General features: G+C 39.1%; 1 protein-coding gene across 1 annotated transcript; it reads right to left on the bottom strand.

Moving 5' to 3' along the window:
* Positions 1 to 708: 708 nt before the first annotated feature.
* On the bottom strand, positions 709 to 17,404 carry LOC136437044 (polyprenol reductase-like). Its single transcript, XM_066431490.1, has 6 exons — positions 17,212 to 17,404; positions 9,325 to 9,476; positions 7,957 to 8,142; positions 7,225 to 7,350; positions 4,666 to 4,812; positions 709 to 3,877 (listed from the first exon to the last, which is right to left on the bottom strand). Exons 1-6 carry the CDS (start codon positions 17,391 to 17,393, stop codon positions 3,765 to 3,767), a joined length of 906 nt encoding a protein of 301 aa, XP_066287587.1. The 5' UTR covers positions 17,394 to 17,404; the 3' UTR covers positions 709 to 3,764.
* Positions 17,405 to 17,441: the final 37 nt, after the last annotated feature.

The raw sequence follows: 17,441 nt of genomic DNA, 5'->3' as shown, positions 1-17,441 counted from the left end.
CAAAAGGACATTGAACTCAAGCCTATATCTTAATGTCTTTTTTGTGGGATTGAATAATTCAGCGGAAATGTCAGATATTGCTGAGCGAAGTCGATGTTGATGATGTTGGCATTCTCACGACAACCAAAAGGCTCAAGAGTCATACCTAAACTTAGCTACAAGGATCCCAGCCCGAAAAGTGTATGTTTTGTGGGATTTTTCTGGACTTAAGCTAACATCATTAGGGAAACTACAAGCACGCGGTGTAAACATATAAGCATTCGATCACTGTAGCGCGCGTTCAACATCCTGGCAGGAACTGTGGAAAAGGAGCAGAAATTCACAATTTTACTGGCCGATATCGAGTCCAAGTGTCCACAACAATATCATAATAACTTGTGCCATGCAAATATATGGATGGATTTCACCGAGGAGGAGAACATCTCGCCGCAGAAGATGACTCAACGCTGGTTTCTATTGGGGACGCCTTACCGCTGGCTTGGTCTTACCGGGTGTTGACTTTTCCCGCGCTCGAATCACGTGCGCTCGGCCTGGATTCAAAATGGCCGCGGTATTTGGAAAGGGGTCTATTCATATTCCATAAAGTTGTACAATTGTTACAGGACGCATTTTAGAAATGTTCAAAAATAAATTGGAGATAAAAATACATCTTACAAAAAAAGCACCAAAAATTATCTAAAAATACTGAATGGAAAGAAGGAACAGAACTTGTTTTTTTTTCAAATCATTTTGTTTCAAGTTTAAAGGTGCATTCCATTCCAGAAGAGGGTATTATTTTCTGATAGGAACTCTTAAGGATACGAATTCACCCAAATTTTGGCTGAATAACCTCAGCTGTCTTTTCGACAATAACCCTTTTCTAAATCCATGTACCCCCATACGGACCCGCTTCTTATGTACTTGCATGGCCAACTTCGGGCACAATTTCTCGCTAACAGTGGACAGAAAAGCAGCATCTGATGATTGCCTATCACACATTTAGGAAGGTACAGAAAAACGTTTGAAGACTATCCCGTATTGAGATACAGAAATTCTTTGTAAGAAAACTGTGTTGAACAAAATGATTGTTGGAAGGGTCCTTTGGGGAATTCAAGAACTTGATTGCTATAATGTTCACCCTGTATTTAGGCTTCAACTTATGGTATATTTGAAAGAAAACAAAACTGGATTCAAGCATAACAATTAAGTCCCTGATGAATTATGATATCAACTTCTGGAATTGAATGCTCCTTTAAAGAGATGTTGCTTACCATTGATAACATTTTTTATGAGTCCTGATTCTTTTTATCTAATCTTATCACTTTATACTACTTCTGTCCACTCTTCACATTTTGAAAGTGCTACATGTAACAAGAATTTTCCATGAGTCCAAATTAAAACTTTACGTAAAAAAAGTTGAATCATAATTTTTATCTGTATTGGCATGTCAAATCTGAAGCATATTTTATTTTCATTTTTTTTACCAGATTGCACTTTTGAAAAATAAATCTTCTGCACAATTTTCCTCGCATTGTTTCAGCTTAAGCACCTGAAAAAAGAAATTATTTCAAAAATTGTGCTTTTTTGGTTTATGCCAAAGAACACACAATACTCAACAGCAAAATACCCTGTTGTTAAAAAACTCTCAACTTTGTTCAGCATTTGGCCATTTAAGTTTAAAGTTTGAACTCTATGCTTGTTTTTTGTCTTATGACTCGTTTTGGATTTAGGAACTTCGATTAATATTCATTTATGTATCCTAACTTTTGTTCAGGAAATAGTTATCTATTTGTATTTCCATATTACAAGCTTGGGTTATGCAATACAAAAGCAATGGCCCCAGCAAAATGGCCTATTACCAGTTCTTCTGGTGGTTAATTGTCAGCCAATCAGATCATCGCTGAGCTGTAAACCTGGTTAAGTTGACAGCCAATCACGTCGCCTATTACTGTCAAGAGACGATGTGATTGGTTGGCAAATGGCTTACTATCAGTTCTCCTAGTGGCCAGCTGTCTGCCAATCAGATTAAGCTCTTGGCTGTTAACCTGATTAAGTTACCAGCCAATCACATCATCTCAGAGTCTTAGGATCAAGAGGCAACCTAATTAGCTGGTAAGCTAACTTAGAAGAACAAATGCAGAGGATGCAAAGGATAGTTGGCTCTTCTGTCTAACTAACCATCTTATCTGACAATCTTTAACCACTGAGTAACTACACACAGCAACAGAATGCTTAAAAAGAGAGAAAAATCAAGTTCTTACACCAATTTGCTGATATTTTTTTGTAACATTTTCCCTATATTTCCATATACATGGGCATATAGATATAGTCCTAAACGAATGGGTACAAAAATGGTAAAATCTGTTGAGAATGTAAAAAAATAAATAAAAAATAATCATATTTATTTGTTTTTCATACTGAACTAGCTGTTGTTGTTTTGATGTAGTTTATTGTTTATCATGTATATTTGTGTTTATCCGTATTTGTATGATATTTTCTTGAAATGAAAAAAAAATCATAATTTTGATTAAAGATATCGAAAAGGATGTATCCATGTAGTGGCAAAAATCTTTTTATATGTGTGCAACTTTCATTGATCTAAGCGTCAGGCTTTTTGTCAGCGACTTTCTTAGTGCAAAAGTAACTACTTGGCTATTTTCACAGTACCTATAATACAAGATAGCACATATTATTCTTTTACGTGGTAGGGAAACACTAAAGCCATGAAAAGAATCTTTCATTCCGGTAATATACACTGACTTGAAGTTAGCTTTCAAATTTGGGCATTTACAAGACACTACTATAAACGGCTAGTTGGTAACTGTTTAGTGTCAAAGGATACAACTTCATAGCTTTGTTATAAAAGCCGGCATCGCTTTGTCAAGACCTTCGGCCAAATTTTGTACCGCCAGAAGGTCGGGAATCTCAAAATTGGTAGAGTCAAGTTTATTTCTAAACTGAAAAATCACCATTTTGAACACTGGACCTTTTTAGACGAAAATGTCCCTTTAAAACTCGTTGTGTGAGCTATTTTCCTTCTGTGTGGTGCTAGCTATAGCAGTGTGGTTTAGCACTGCTTGTAGCGCAGTATATTTTAAATGTAGAGGCTATAGTACATTTTAAGGTCAGCTAAAATCCAGTTCTTGCAAACTTTCCGAAAGTTTTAGCTTCGTTGTCATTTAGCTATCATAAGATAATCTGGAAAGTACATGGTTGTATGAAATGTGTAGAATTAATCAGACAGTTTAGAGTGTAGAGCTTAGTTGTAACATTGGTCACTTTGATTTTGAAAAACACAATGCAGAATTTCAGAATTTGAACAAATGTATCATTTGCAAACATCTTTGTAAGTTGTAACCATCAATGTCATTATTTAATATAATCATCATAATACCAAAACATAAGGGTAAAATTTAAATATTTTGGCTACAAATTGGAGGTTATAATCATTTCAATTCTCTTTTGCATAATATGTGAAACTGTACTGTACTGTACACCCCTTAACATACACATGTCATATAGGGCTTTCAACATTTGGAATTTAAAAAAAACAAACATATTTATAGAATCTAAATCATAAAAACTAAAAAAAAAGGTAAAAAAAGAAAACCTCAAAGTGTTTTTGTAGCTAAGAATTTGGTATCTTTTTAGAAAACATGTTTGAAAATTGGGGATTGTAGACATTCGACAACTGCAATTTACAAGAAAAGTACTTGATATAATATTTGATTCTTCTCAGAATGGTTGAACCAGTAAACCCTGGGGGTTAGGGGGGAGGGGGGCAGTTAGAAAATGTATGGTATAAGGATAGAGCGACTGCTGGGGTAGTTGTCAAACTTGGTTCTGTACCAGTTGTGGGTGATCCATCCACACAAGCCCAGTTCCACCAGTATATAACCTGCAGATAGAAAGAAAACATAACAATCGTTATACGATTCTTACATTCATTAAAAATATGCCTGGGTTATGCTACGGTCCCAGTGAGAACGAAAAATATTATTTGATCAAGACAACAAAAGACACAAAACGTTAAAAAAATTACTCCTAACCATACATTGTGTTTTTTCTTGATATGCATTCTTTATTTTTCGCAAACAGCCCAGCAGGGCACCGGATTGGAAATGGGACCGTAGCATAACACAACTTCTCACCGCCCAGGGCCCTACAATGTATTTCACCTCTAACTCTAAGGCAGGAGCATACAAAGCCCTCTGCAGTTCCAAAGAAAGCTGCTAGAGGGTCCAAATTTATGTCACTTCTTCCTGAACACAAGAGCTATCTACAAATGTATCGAGCAAAAATCATGGCTAAAAATCAAACCCTTTTTAGGTTTTATAAAGACCTACCCACATGCCAAATATTAAGACAATCCATCCAGGCATTCTTGAGTTATCGTGTACACATACAAACAAATGCTAACAAAAACATAATCTTCTTGGTGAGGGTAACAAATAGTACTGTACATGCAGAAATGTTTGAGGGGATTTAATGTTGGCGGTACGGAGAAAATAGAGTGTTCACGGTGGTTTTAAGTTTGCTTTTGAGACAATAGTAGCACTACAGTTACACAATGGAAAGGCTTTTCGCGGTATTTTTAAGTCTGTGGGAAAAGAGTTCACCGTGAAAACCGTGAACATAAAACCATCTCAAACATTTCTGCATTTACAGTACTGTATCTCGTCTGACCTTGAATGACCCAGCTGAGGTAATGTTCCCCACCCAGGACAATAATGATTGACAGGTACATGAGCAGCTCCGCCAGGTAGTGGGGGTTGGACACGTACTCGAACCAGCCGCCGTACGGGATCTTGTGTCCTCTTGTTACTACGTAACCTGCAAGAGACATGGCAGACTTTACTACCTTGATGATACCGGCGCCCTCTGTCAGAACAGAAAGGAACTGCAGGACCGAAATACCTACATGTCAAAAAATACTTCAATCCCTTGGAGAAAAGGTGAACATTTTATTGTTTGGCTGGTTGCTGTGTTTTGTCCCGAGCAGCAGAACAGGTTCAAAAATTTTTCTTACGATATATACAACATCCTGAAAAAAACCTTGAAAAGATTAGGTCAAGAACAGAGAAAGCAGATTCAAGAAATTTATCATCATTTCATTGCAAGATTAACCGATTCTCAAACATCCTCCTCCCCCTTCAAGACCCACAACTCTCATACTGTTGGTGAGCATTTTGCTGCTTACAGTCAAGAAGCATCATGATTGGCTGATAACAAATCCTCTCAAGACGAAGATTATTTGATTGGCTTACGGCAAACATAGTGAGAAGCATAGTGACTAGGTGTAACAGGCCGTTCAGTGTAATTTAATCAGCTACTGCCATGCCACTTGCCTGCGAAGCTGGTGTGTTATGCCGAATGGCGGTTATACCGGCTACATAGATACAGAATACAGAAGCACAGATGGCACTGGTATGCCAAGGCTGTTTGTTGATACTGTACAATTACATTCAAGTGAAGGAACTGGCATGAGAGAATATGGTAAAGTAAAAATACCCCTTGGTCTGTAAGGCCACATCATTCTGGTTAACAGAATTTAAACAAGAGCTTTTAAAAAAAGCTGGCGTTTCGGCTACGTTTATAAGTGTGAATTGTCTTTTCCCTTTACTTGAAGTAAAATCTGCCAGAGGAAGTCACTCAAGGGCTGTTCAGTCTATAAGAAAAATTGTCATTTTGGGAAATGAGTACTGTTTTAATAGAGAAAGGCAGATTGGGGAAAGCAATTTTGAAGTTACGTCACTTAACTTAAGTGCTTTTGAAAAAGCTGGTCTTGGCCTACAACTTGTACTTATTTGTAAAATGTATAATAGGCTCATTATAAAAGCTATCAATGTAATTATGTACATGGCACGCAATAAAACATAAAATTTGAAAAAGCACCATTGAATCATCAGCACTATGGTAATTAAGTGAAATAGAAGTTCATAACAGCTAAGGTTCTATCTAAAATGACTACCAAATGTCAAACAAATCAACAGCTACCTCATCCGTATTATTCTGGTTTCCGCATTTACAACATTTCTTCCTTATTTTCCTGGGTAATTTTGCTAAAATTCATGAAAATTCCCATAGTTTCGTGCCGAGGGGCGCCACTTTCCACGTCCGTGTTGTCTGAATGAAGTCGATACTGAACAATGGAGCATTTGCTACTGTAACAAAGAATCGCTGTTTTGCAAACAACATCAAGAGCCTCTGTTTACATCGGGGATAGAAGTTTAGTGGCGAGTGTTTTGCAAGAATCATCTTACCGCGCATAGGAGCCGCTGCACGGTATTTTCCATTACAATGAACAGAAAAATTCGAATGCCGGGTTTGGAATCTATGAAGTCCTGTTCATAAGACAAAGGCCTTGTATATATTAAATGAATATTTAAAAATAACAAATATAAAATATTTCTTTATTTATTAATGAAAAAAAATGATATTCATAAATATGATATTGATAGATTAATATAATATCAATATATATTTTTGATATTCAATATCTAAAAAGAAAAAAAAAAAATCCATGCACGGAGACGAACCCGGATCTTCTGGGTCCGAAGTGCTTCGCGTTGCCAGATCGGCCAAGCTGCGGTACGTAACTATTCACTCTGGACGTAATGCTATAACCTCATTATATGGTATCATTTATGCCGATTTTTGGTCGTTTTCTTGACGAAATCATTTTTTTTCTTCTGCAATCTTGTGGAATAGATGTAATATGGTCATTTTTCAGGATATCAAAGTCCGAAACCACAATGCAATGATATTTCCGAACAGTTGTAGCAGTTACATGCGGTCGCCGTCCTGTGTCACATGCAAATCTAGCCTGCCTGCATTTTCGTGCTCTCTTGCCATATAAGGCAACGGCTATACAAGGATTTGAGAACGTATTGCCATATAAGGTCTTATTGTGTGCGACACAGTGTTGAACCAAGCTTCCCTGGTTCCTTCCTCCTTGCTTGAAGGTAAAAGCCAGGACAATGCGTTCCGGCGCGCATGCGCCGAAACGCAAAAAAGATGCTAGATTGGAAAATCAACAGGAAAACAGAATCTCAGAGGAAAGTTTGTACTTTGGTGCACACAATTTCAGGGAGTGAACAGGGTCAGGTGCAAGTTTTCACCCAGCCTTCTGTTTTCATGATTTTTTGTTGTTGCTAAAATTAAAAAACAAAATCTGTTAACCAAGAAGTAAAATTGGTATGGGCTAATCCTTGAAAGAACAACACCCAACATCTGTTTCCTGACCTCGTTTATCCTTGCGCAGGTTTGCGAGGATGATGTGAGCCTTGTTCTGCTGCCAGAAGCTCCAGATGAACAGACCCGTCCCGATGACATGACTCCATCTGACATCCGACAGACTCAGTCTGGTTCCTACATTGTACATGGCAACACAGGAATGTGGGAGTATGTGTGTAAGCAAGATGGATTCATCCAAATAGAAAAAAAAAGGCAAAAAGAAAGCGATTCACAAGGTATACAATTTCTTAATGGAAAAACAAATAAACACTTTTGCTAAAAATACTAGCTGTGAATCTCAAAATGTATGTATTTTGCAATCTTTAGTATGACTTTCTACAGGAAAACATGATATAGGGAATGTGTTTTGTACTTTTTAAAACACTGAAAACCTCCTTTCCTCTCCTATTGGAGAACATTTATGACAAAGCAATCTGCAGCTGGAATTGATGTATAATTGTAGTCTGCTTCTGAACATAATGTCATCTTCTGTGACCACATATCCCCTCTGGCCAAGATCATATCTCATCTGATTCATATGGACCAATGTATTGATTACAGAGTCACTATATGGTGGCTCTGCCCGAGTTGTCGCCAAAAACAATTTGTGGCTCACCATCGAGCTTGGGTCCCTCTGTGATAAAAGAGATGGGGACACTGATTCAGATGTACCCAACTATTGATAGAGTCACTGTTATGGCTCCACCCCTGTGGTTTCACCAAAAACAATTTATGGCTCACCATCAAGCTTGGGTCCCTCTGCGATGATAGAGATGGGAACGGCCAGGTAGTAGATCATGCCCAGCAGGTAGTGCACCAGGTGGACACTCACGTCCGAGAAGATGCTGACGTACAGACACTCCCACAGTCTGCGGATCATCTGGAACTCCAGCAGGATCAGGGCCAGTAGGACGGACACGTGGTCAGCTGTAGGGATTTACATAACATAAAGGTTACAGACACTCTCAAAGTCCGCGAAGCACCTAGAAATCAAGCAGGATCAGGGAAAGTAGGACAGACACGTGGTCAGCTGTAGGTAACACAACATAAAGGTTACAGACACCTGGAACTCCAGCAGGATCAGGGCCAGAAGGACAGACACATGGTCAGCTGTAGGGAACATAACGTAAAGGTTACAGACACCTGGAACTCCAGCAGGATCAGGGACAGTAGGACAGACACGTGGTCAGCTGTGGGGAACGTAACCTAAAGGTTACAGACACCTGGAACTCCGGCAGGATCAGGGCCAGTAGGAGGGACACGTGGTCAGCTGTAGGAATTTACATAATGAAAAGGTTACAGACACCTGGAACTCCAGTAGGATCAGGGCCAGTAGGACCGACACGTGGTCAGCTGTAGGAATTTACATAATGAAAAGGTTACAGACACCTGGAACTTCAGCTGGACCTGGGATAGAAGGACAGACACATGGTCAGCTGTAGGGAACATAACCTAAAGGTTACAGACACCTGGAACTCCAGCAGGATCAGGGACAGTAGGACGGACACGTGGTCAGCTGTAGGTAACACAACATAAAGGTTACAGACACCTGGAACTCCAGCAGGATCAGGGCCAGTAGGACGGACACGTGGTCAGCTGTAGGAATTTACATAATGAAAAGGTTACAGACACCTGGAACTTCAGCTGGACCTGGGATAGAAGGACAGACACATGGTCAGCTATAGGGAACATAACCTAAAGGTTACAGACACCTGGAACTCCAGCAGAATCAGGGCCAGTAGGACGGACACGTGGGCAGCTGATATTTTTAAACCATCTTAAACCTTTCTAGATCGTGACATTTACACTGGAAAAATATGAAAACATTGCTGTTTTTGTGTTTATAACTGAACTTTTGTGTTAACTACTGACATTGATAATTTTGCATAATATATATAGTTTTCAAATTGCACGTAAATTATATGCCAATATGCAATTTTACATGTAACAGGAAAAAAAAATATTTAGAGCACACATACGCCATGGGTTAAGGTACAGACTTGTAAGTCCAGCCCTGAACCTGAACCTCTGGATCTAAATCCGGACCTGAACCTGAACATGAGTTTAGGTACACAGCAAGTTACATGTACATGTAGGTCCACTACCCACCAGTTGGAGGGTCCAGGGGGTAGTTGCTGATGAAGCTGAGCCCCTCCTGGAGCCACCAGAAGGCGGGGACGCCCCCTACGAACGACAGCAGGGCCACCAGCAGGATGAAACTGTTCCACACCACGCCCTCGTAGTAGAAGTGGCTGAACCATCTGGGAAAAAAACAGACATGTACATGATTAAGATTTCATATGCTAATTTGTAGCGTCGCGGTGGCATAGCAGAAGGGTAGTCTGGCCGAGAACCCAGAGGGACTGGGTTTGAATCCGGGGTCGCCTGATTTGTTCCATCTACATTATGCCCTCGGAGAGGTGGAAGGAGAATGACCAACAGTAATGAGGCTCTACCACCTCCTACAGCGAGTCACTAACTTCGGCCTAGGAGCAGACCTACCGAGGAGAGACTGGGTCACTCTCAACAGAGCCTGAGAGCCAAGGTAGCAAGGACCGGTGACAACATGCTGAGATGGGGCAAGGCTTCAAGTTGGGAGAGAACTTTGAACTTGGTACAACATGCACTGATGACGATCTACGAGAGGCCAACCTGCAGGCTGCCCGTCAGTGGTTACAGCAGTGGAGCGACAAGATGTGATGATGATGCCCTCGGAAAAGGTACTAACAGTGTTAGTACCTTTTCCGAGGGCATCATCATCATATCTTGTCGTAAATTCAACTTTACGTGTTAGTAACACGTAAAGTTGAATTTATAAGAAGAGTTCGGAGACCTCATACATGTCATGTATCTCTATGTACTGTTCTGAACTTCTGATTATACAAAATGACTTACACATCTTACAATAATACAATTGCTACAGGCTTTACAAACTGTATGTCAACATCCGTGAATAATTTCAACAGGTTGGTGACATACAGAATAGCAAAGCTCTTTATTATTCATAACCAAGTATTTACAAGAGCTGACGTTTTGACGATCGTCTGTCATCTTCAACAGGGCAATATTGAATTCACTGTGCACTGAGGCTAGGTTCACAGCGCACTACGTTTGGGACTGCATTGTTAGCAGTAACACCTAGCCTCAGTGCACAGTGAAACCAGTCATGAGTATCGCCCTGATGAAGATGCATGACAGACGGCCATCGAAACTTTGGCTCATGTAAATATGTGGTTGTGACTCAAGAACTTGCTTTTCTGTATGTCACCATACTAAGCAACGGATGCAACCGTCACACTAACAGCAGATATGCAGATGTGATAGATGATTGGCCTAACTTTATCTGCAACTTGACATTTGATCCCCCCTGGAAGAGTATTAGTGAGGGTTTCATTCATTGTTAATGAATGAAGACCTTTATTGCACATTTCTGCCACACTTGGCTAAGTACAGGTCGCAACAAAACAAAATAACAAGTAACTGTTACTGTTAACGGATACAAGAGAATATGGCCAGCATAAAGATAAACTTCTCCTCGCTTTTCGGTTATAGTAGATATAAAAGTTAATGCAGGGCTGGAAATTTATTCTGGTGCACATATCATCATTGGCTACATTACACCGAAAAATGACTTCAACATTTTAAACAAGCAAATAAATAATATTGTACATCAAACAAAGTACAAGAAAGGTTGTATTCCTTTGCCTGATACAAGTAGTACTTACATGTATATTTGAATTCGAGGAATATTCTGACTAATATATACTAGTACTAGCATATACATGAACACGTATACAGTAGCCTACAAAAATATCTACGTGTACAATGTAGGTCCACTGGTGCACCCACAGTCAAAAATTAGGTGCAATTGCGACAGCTCTAATTTTTGGTGCACAAAAATGCACATGCACCCAGTATTTTGAGCCCTGTTTTGCAATTGGCCGGGTTGGTGACGTAAACGGTCAAGCCTGCGGCCCCTAGTACAATGGACCTTCAGCATTATCATCAAGCATTCTGATGTCGAATCTTTATTTCAACAAAAGCTCGAGATCTGCAAGCTCATAATCTTCCTTTCCATGCTTCTTTGTTGTTGGTATTAACCCTACGTGACTCCAGATGTGGATCTACGCTTGCCAACACTTTGAACTTCACTTCAATGCTGGCAAAACATGAATATTCACAGATCAGGAGCAACGTCTGGAAAATATGATTCATACAACTTTGCACTTGCAGCACATAAATTTTCAGGCACATCAAAAGATCAACAGTGCGCAGTATCTTTACATTAAATTTTGCCAAAAAATGTAAATTGCATATAAACACAAAATATGCAAATATAAAAAAATATAAGAAAAACATCTTTTTTGTTTCTATATCAAAAGATGTCCTGAATTCCAATCATCCTCCCTATTCAGAATAAGCTACATGTATTTTTGTGCAGGGATTAATTTTGCCTAAGGTGGGGGAAGGAGGTTCTGCACAATCTCCAAACAGATCAATGTACATGTACTGGGGGCAAAGAAATAGATATACTACATACATGTTAGCCAAAGGGCCAAAACAATATCCTTGGAGATTAATCGGCAGAATTTGGAGTAAGGTTGTAACTTGTGAACACAATGAATGAGTTATGCTCGAAAATCTTGTGGGCATTAATTAGAAGCCCTAGCTACAAATGTACGTGAGTTGATTACATAACATGCTAGCAGGGTCACTTAAAGTCTGTACTAATATTAATAAGCCCTGAAATACTAAAATTTTGGGTTAATTAATCAAATCACAATACCAAAGCTACTCACAGGTTCGAATACTAGACGTCATGTTTCTGAAATTCATGGACAGAAAAGGTATCACTTTCACATCACTTTCACAGTGATCAATCGATTTTGACATGCAAAGACTCTTTTGTGGGTAGGCATCAAATTGCCCAAGGAAAAATACAATGTACGAAAGAAAAATTCAAGAATGTCTTAAAAAAGATTGTTGGATATCTGAGAAATCCCACCTGGCAGCTTCCATTCAAACTGCAGTTTACAGGCAGGTTAGATTTTTGATCCTAAATAGTTGGAAAGATACTGTAAATGCAGAAATGTTCGAGGTGGGTTTATGTTCGCAGTTTTCGTGGCGACCTTTTACCCGCAAACTTAAAACCACCGCGAACATTTTTTGTCCAATACTGTACTAGTAGCAGTACATGTACGTGACAATAGGGCTACCGTGAACTTAAAACCACCGCGAACACTCCATTTTCGCCTTAGCTCGAAATAAAAAAACATGTGAACTTAAATGCATTTGCAGTACTGTAAATCTGGAAACGTAGGCAGTTTTCGCTGTGACCAGTCTCAATCGAAAAATCATATTCATCAGCATGTTGATTGTCTGACTCTTAATATTTATAACAGTTTACAACGTATCAATGGGTAGTCCTGGCTGTACTTTCCTACAGTCAAATAAAATCAAATTAAATCAAAATCAATGCGTACACTGTATTTTCTAACTGCACAGAACTGTTTCAACCATAAACCTACCGTGAAGATAATTAGTTTATTACAGTATACTAGAGTATGATTCAAAGTCATGGCCTTATGATCTGGAAATGATCTTGTAAACCACTAGTCTGAACTCTCATGTTGAGCTACATGATTTTGTGTATCAAATCAAATAATATCTTCACCTAGTTCACCAAACAGATTTTACATCTCTTAAGCAAGGTGAAAAATCAAAAGTTCAACTTGTTTTCAAGTTCATTCCATTGAAACAAAATAGGGACATGTTTGTTTGTGTGAGGATTTTGCAATTGGTAATGACTAGTACTGCAAAGCTTTAAATTAAAGATTAGGCCTAGGAAAAAAAATGTTGTGTTTCTGGTTACCCGACCGACCCTAGCAAAACCCCCTGACCCTAGTACAGCCTTTTTTTGGGGGGTATCGGTCGCTGGGAAAAATAATTTCTGATCTTGAGTGAAAAAGAGGAAGAGTGATGAAAAATAGCGTGCGAAATACCCACTTGCGCAGTTGTTCAGTGCAACGATATTTTGATCGGCAAGTTATTTCTAAACCCAGGTTATGCAGTACGGTACCTAAATTTCAGGCCTGAGAAGTCGATTTGCGGTAATTATTTGCAAGAAGTAGAAAATTGGGACCAAGGAAGCTCTACTCTTCTAATGTCAAACACGTGCACACACACACACACTCTCACTTTCGTAAATTTTCAATCAAAACACAGACATCGACCCCCAACCAAAGAAGTTAATTAAGTTACCGATACTTTTTCATTCGTTTGCATCCATAGTCAACTTGTTTTATTCTGCCTGAAACGCAAAAATCCATCCGAAAAGAGAGCGTGCGGCACCCGGTCGAAAGACGATATTTTGGAGCCGCCATGATGGATTTTCAAATTAACGCTAAATATCGCAAGAATGCCTGAGAGTAATGACACAAACCTGCAGTACCGGTAACTACCGGTAGAGGACAGTGTTTGAGTTGCTGTTTATTTCTATGGGGCGAAGTGTTGCTAGTACAGTACTAGTGCTGATTTGTTTTTCATTGGCAACATTGAAAATTGAATGAGTCTCTTTACTAAGCTGGGATTTAAAAAAATTCTTAACTTTGGAACAATTATTATAGAATAAACAAAGAAAGATGTTAAAATGTTGTGACAGTGATAAAGCAACTGGACGATGACATAGATTTAAGGGTTAATGACCCGCCCCGAGGTGTATATGGTGTCATAACGCCTGAACACGCGGAACATTTTTGGGAATTTTGAATTTGTTTTCCCTTTTTCATGTATTCTAAGGAAATTTTTAGGAATTCTAAGACATTAAAGATTTTTTTAAACAAGGTTAAGAAAAATATTCATCAAATAGATACCCCTCTACAAAATGCAACGGTTATAAAGATTTTTTAAACAAGGTTAAGAAAAAGATTCATAAAAAAGATACCACCTCTACAAAATGGAACGGTTGTGTTCTGACATGACGTCAATAAGTGGTGTGTTATGGCGTGATAACAGACCACTTATTGTGGGCAATGGTGGCTTCTGATTGGTCGACGCCATCTACCTATGTGATAATACTGTATAATACAAAAAAGTGGCAGGTGAATTATTAAGAATATCCCATGTATGATATCCAGGATTGGGCTACACAGCCACAGAAGAGCCTGCAGAGGAGGATAACCTTCCCAATGATCTTCGGAACGAAGAAGCTGCCATCACATGTATGATAATCACTAAATACTATTTAGTGATTATTGAAGAAGTTTATTGCAAGTTCATGCTTGTGGGCTAATTGCAAATACATGATAAAAACATAGGAAAAACATACATGCGTCAGTAAACTGTGTCTGACTTTGCTGTAACAATAGGTTACTGGTACTATATACAATTGTTGGCTATATCTAAATTAGCTGGGTTTGACTTCTTTTTTGGAAGCAGTGGAAGACGAAAAGTCCCACTTTTTCTAGTATTAAGTGGGTTCTGTGATTTCAAGAGAAAGGTAGCTTATTATTATACATGTATGTTCTTAATAATTCACCTGCCACTTTTCCAATTGGTAACTTTATTCCGGGGGTGCTTTATTAGATTTTGTTCACCCCCCTCCGGACAGTGCATGTTTAAACACATGACAATTGAGTGCAATGGTTAGGAGGCTGGCCCAAACAGTAAGATTGGTGTCACCTGAGTAAAAAAAAAAAAAAAAAAAGCGAAGCCCTACGGACCCTATTTTTGGGGGACCACAACAGGAAACACAACAATTTTTTTTGCTACTAGTAGGCCTAAAGATATATAGTCTTAAAGCCTATAGTGTATTGGAGCACAGTATTGGAAGGCGGAGCCCATCCCTCTCCCTCCACCACCTTTTTTACTACCTCCCAACGGAAGTCAGGTACCCATTTTTACACAAAAAACAAGATGGCCGGCTGCATGATGTCAGATACAACACGAAAACAAAACAGGTTTTGCTATCGCAAACCTGTAATTAAAAAAGCCATTAGGGCACAGTCCCCTGTTGACCTATACAATTTATGAGTAATATGACCTCCCTTACATGTATGTTGATTTACGAGGGGGGGAATTCCCGTTTGATTAATCACACACTGTTTTGACTTTCGGTTGGCACATGGTTGACCTGTACGGAAAGTGACATACGATATGTCTGACATTTCCTACGCAATTATGTTTAATGCATGAAAAAGAGGTCACAAATGCAATCTATTAGTCGGAACAAACACGTGGAACTCAGAACACGTTTGTACACACAATAATATACATGTACATAATCTCCCTGACATGAAGTATTATATTATGATGGTAACTTTCACAGAAGTAAACAAATTGTTTTTACTCCGTTTCTCTTTCTCCAAACAAAAAAGGTCAATGACCTGGACGTGATGGCTGTCGCCATGGTTACAACTTACTGGTAAAGTAGCAGGCACTCTGCGGTATCCGATTACATTAATATTTATAGTGATATGGTAGGACAGATCTGGAGGGGCTTGTCACTATACTATTTAGTAGTAAATTAATTATTATGAATGCGTTTGAGTAAGAAACCTTCATGGAATGGACGCATACAATTACATGAATGTTCTTGTTCCATTTTTTTCCTCTTCTTCTTCAAACAAATAAGGTCAATGACAGCAAACAAATAGGGTCAATAGCAGGCACCCTGTGGTATTCAATAATAATGCAGCAAGTGGCAGCACAGAGCTGGAGGGGCTGGTCATCATACTAGTACATATGAATGTGTTTGACTTGAGTAGGAAACCTTTATGAAAGGTAAACAAAATTGTTTTTGCTCAAGATCAGTTTCTTCCTCTTCTCCAAACAAATAAGGTCAATGACCTGGACCAGGCACCTCTCACTATGGTTACCACCTAACTTACCGGTAAAGTAGTCGCAGACAGCCTATGGTGTTTGATTACATTATGTAGCAAGTGGCAGGACAGAGCTGGAGGGGATGGTCACCATACATTTACATGAAAATATATGAATGTGTTCTAGTAAGGATAACCAGAGCAATAGGTTGTTAGGCTGGACCATGAGTAGAGTGAAGGTAAACATTACATATTTGCTTGGGACCTTTCTATTACTATAGTTGCGTGTAATCTATTGCAATTTGAAAAGTTCAGCAGCAAACATGGCATATGATCTATCCAGGAATTTGCATACGTAAAGACTTGTCCATAAAAGTTTCCTTTTTTAGAAATAAAAACTGCTAAAGGTACCCATTTTATGATGTATATATAGTATTTGAGAATTGAGACTGTACAACTAAATGTATGATATTTTCTTCAAATAGTGCGTGCACGCACACACACACACACAGACAAACACACACACAAACACACACACACAGACACACACACATGAGGCAGAGATGGCAGACTTCATCCCCTGGTGCTCCTCAAACGGTATACTAGTACCCTCTTGGCAGAACATACAGCAATTACACTGCAGAAAAATAAACAAACACACACACACACATGTACGCACACACGCACACACACACACATACACATACACACACATGCACTAATAAGGCAGGTATGGCAGACTTCACCCCCTCAAACGGTATACCCTCTGATAGAACATGAAACTACACTGCAGAAAAATAAACACACACACACACACATACACACACACGAAACCACACACAATAGAAATACGATTTTGCATCAAAGTATTTTCAGCCGATAAATTCAAACGGTCTTCATATGAAAAACAATAATATCATGAAAGGCTATCATCATCAAAGATCAACATATCTCTTGTTCAATATGGGCTACAGTCGGTACAAAAACATCGTGTCTAAAATCAAAATCCACATTTATACACACAAGAAAAACAACTAATTTTAGAAGGGATATCCCAGGGGAAAATACATACAAATCTGCGTCCACCATAAGGTGGATATGATACATAAATTCTGAGCTGATCCAAAAAAACAACAACGCCTTTCTCTATAAAAATCACCGTAACACACGGACCAACCTTTTCGGAATATCGAAGACTCGGAGCCAACTGCGGTCATCCCTGACCACCTTACACTTCCCGTAGTGCAGGAGGTCTTGGAGGAAGTCTGGAGCGGTGGGAAATAAGGTGTACACGGTCCACCCGAGCAAAAAGGCCGAAATCAAAGAAAACCAAAAGACTTCCAGCAAACATGAGTCCATCTTGGAATGTACTAACGACCACAAAAGAACGGGGGGCGCTACATATTG

Source organism: Branchiostoma lanceolatum, chromosome 6 (assembly GCF_035083965.1).
Source record: "Branchiostoma lanceolatum isolate klBraLanc5 chromosome 6, klBraLanc5.hap2, whole genome shotgun sequence".
NCBI classification, from domain to species: Eukaryota; Metazoa; Chordata; class Leptocardii; order Amphioxiformes; family Branchiostomatidae; genus Branchiostoma; species Branchiostoma lanceolatum.
Note: the sequence above shows the minus strand (reverse complement) of the source record. Positions and strands in the feature narration are given on the sequence as shown.

Bases quoted from the DNA above. Each gene is read 5' to 3' on its own strand.
- LOC136437044 (XM_066431490.1), bottom strand. From the start codon at position 17,393: ATGGACTCATGTTTGCTGGAAGTCTTTTGGTTTTCTTTGATTTCGGCC. The intron at 8,143-9,324 runs GTGGGTAGTGGA...AAATCCCTACAG, and splicing joins CCCCCTGGACCCTCCAACTG to CTGACCACGTGTCCGTCCTA. The intron at 3,878-4,665 runs GTCAGACGAGAT...TTCTATCTGCAG, and splicing joins CCTCAGCTGGGTCATTCAAG to GTTATATACTGGTGGAACTG.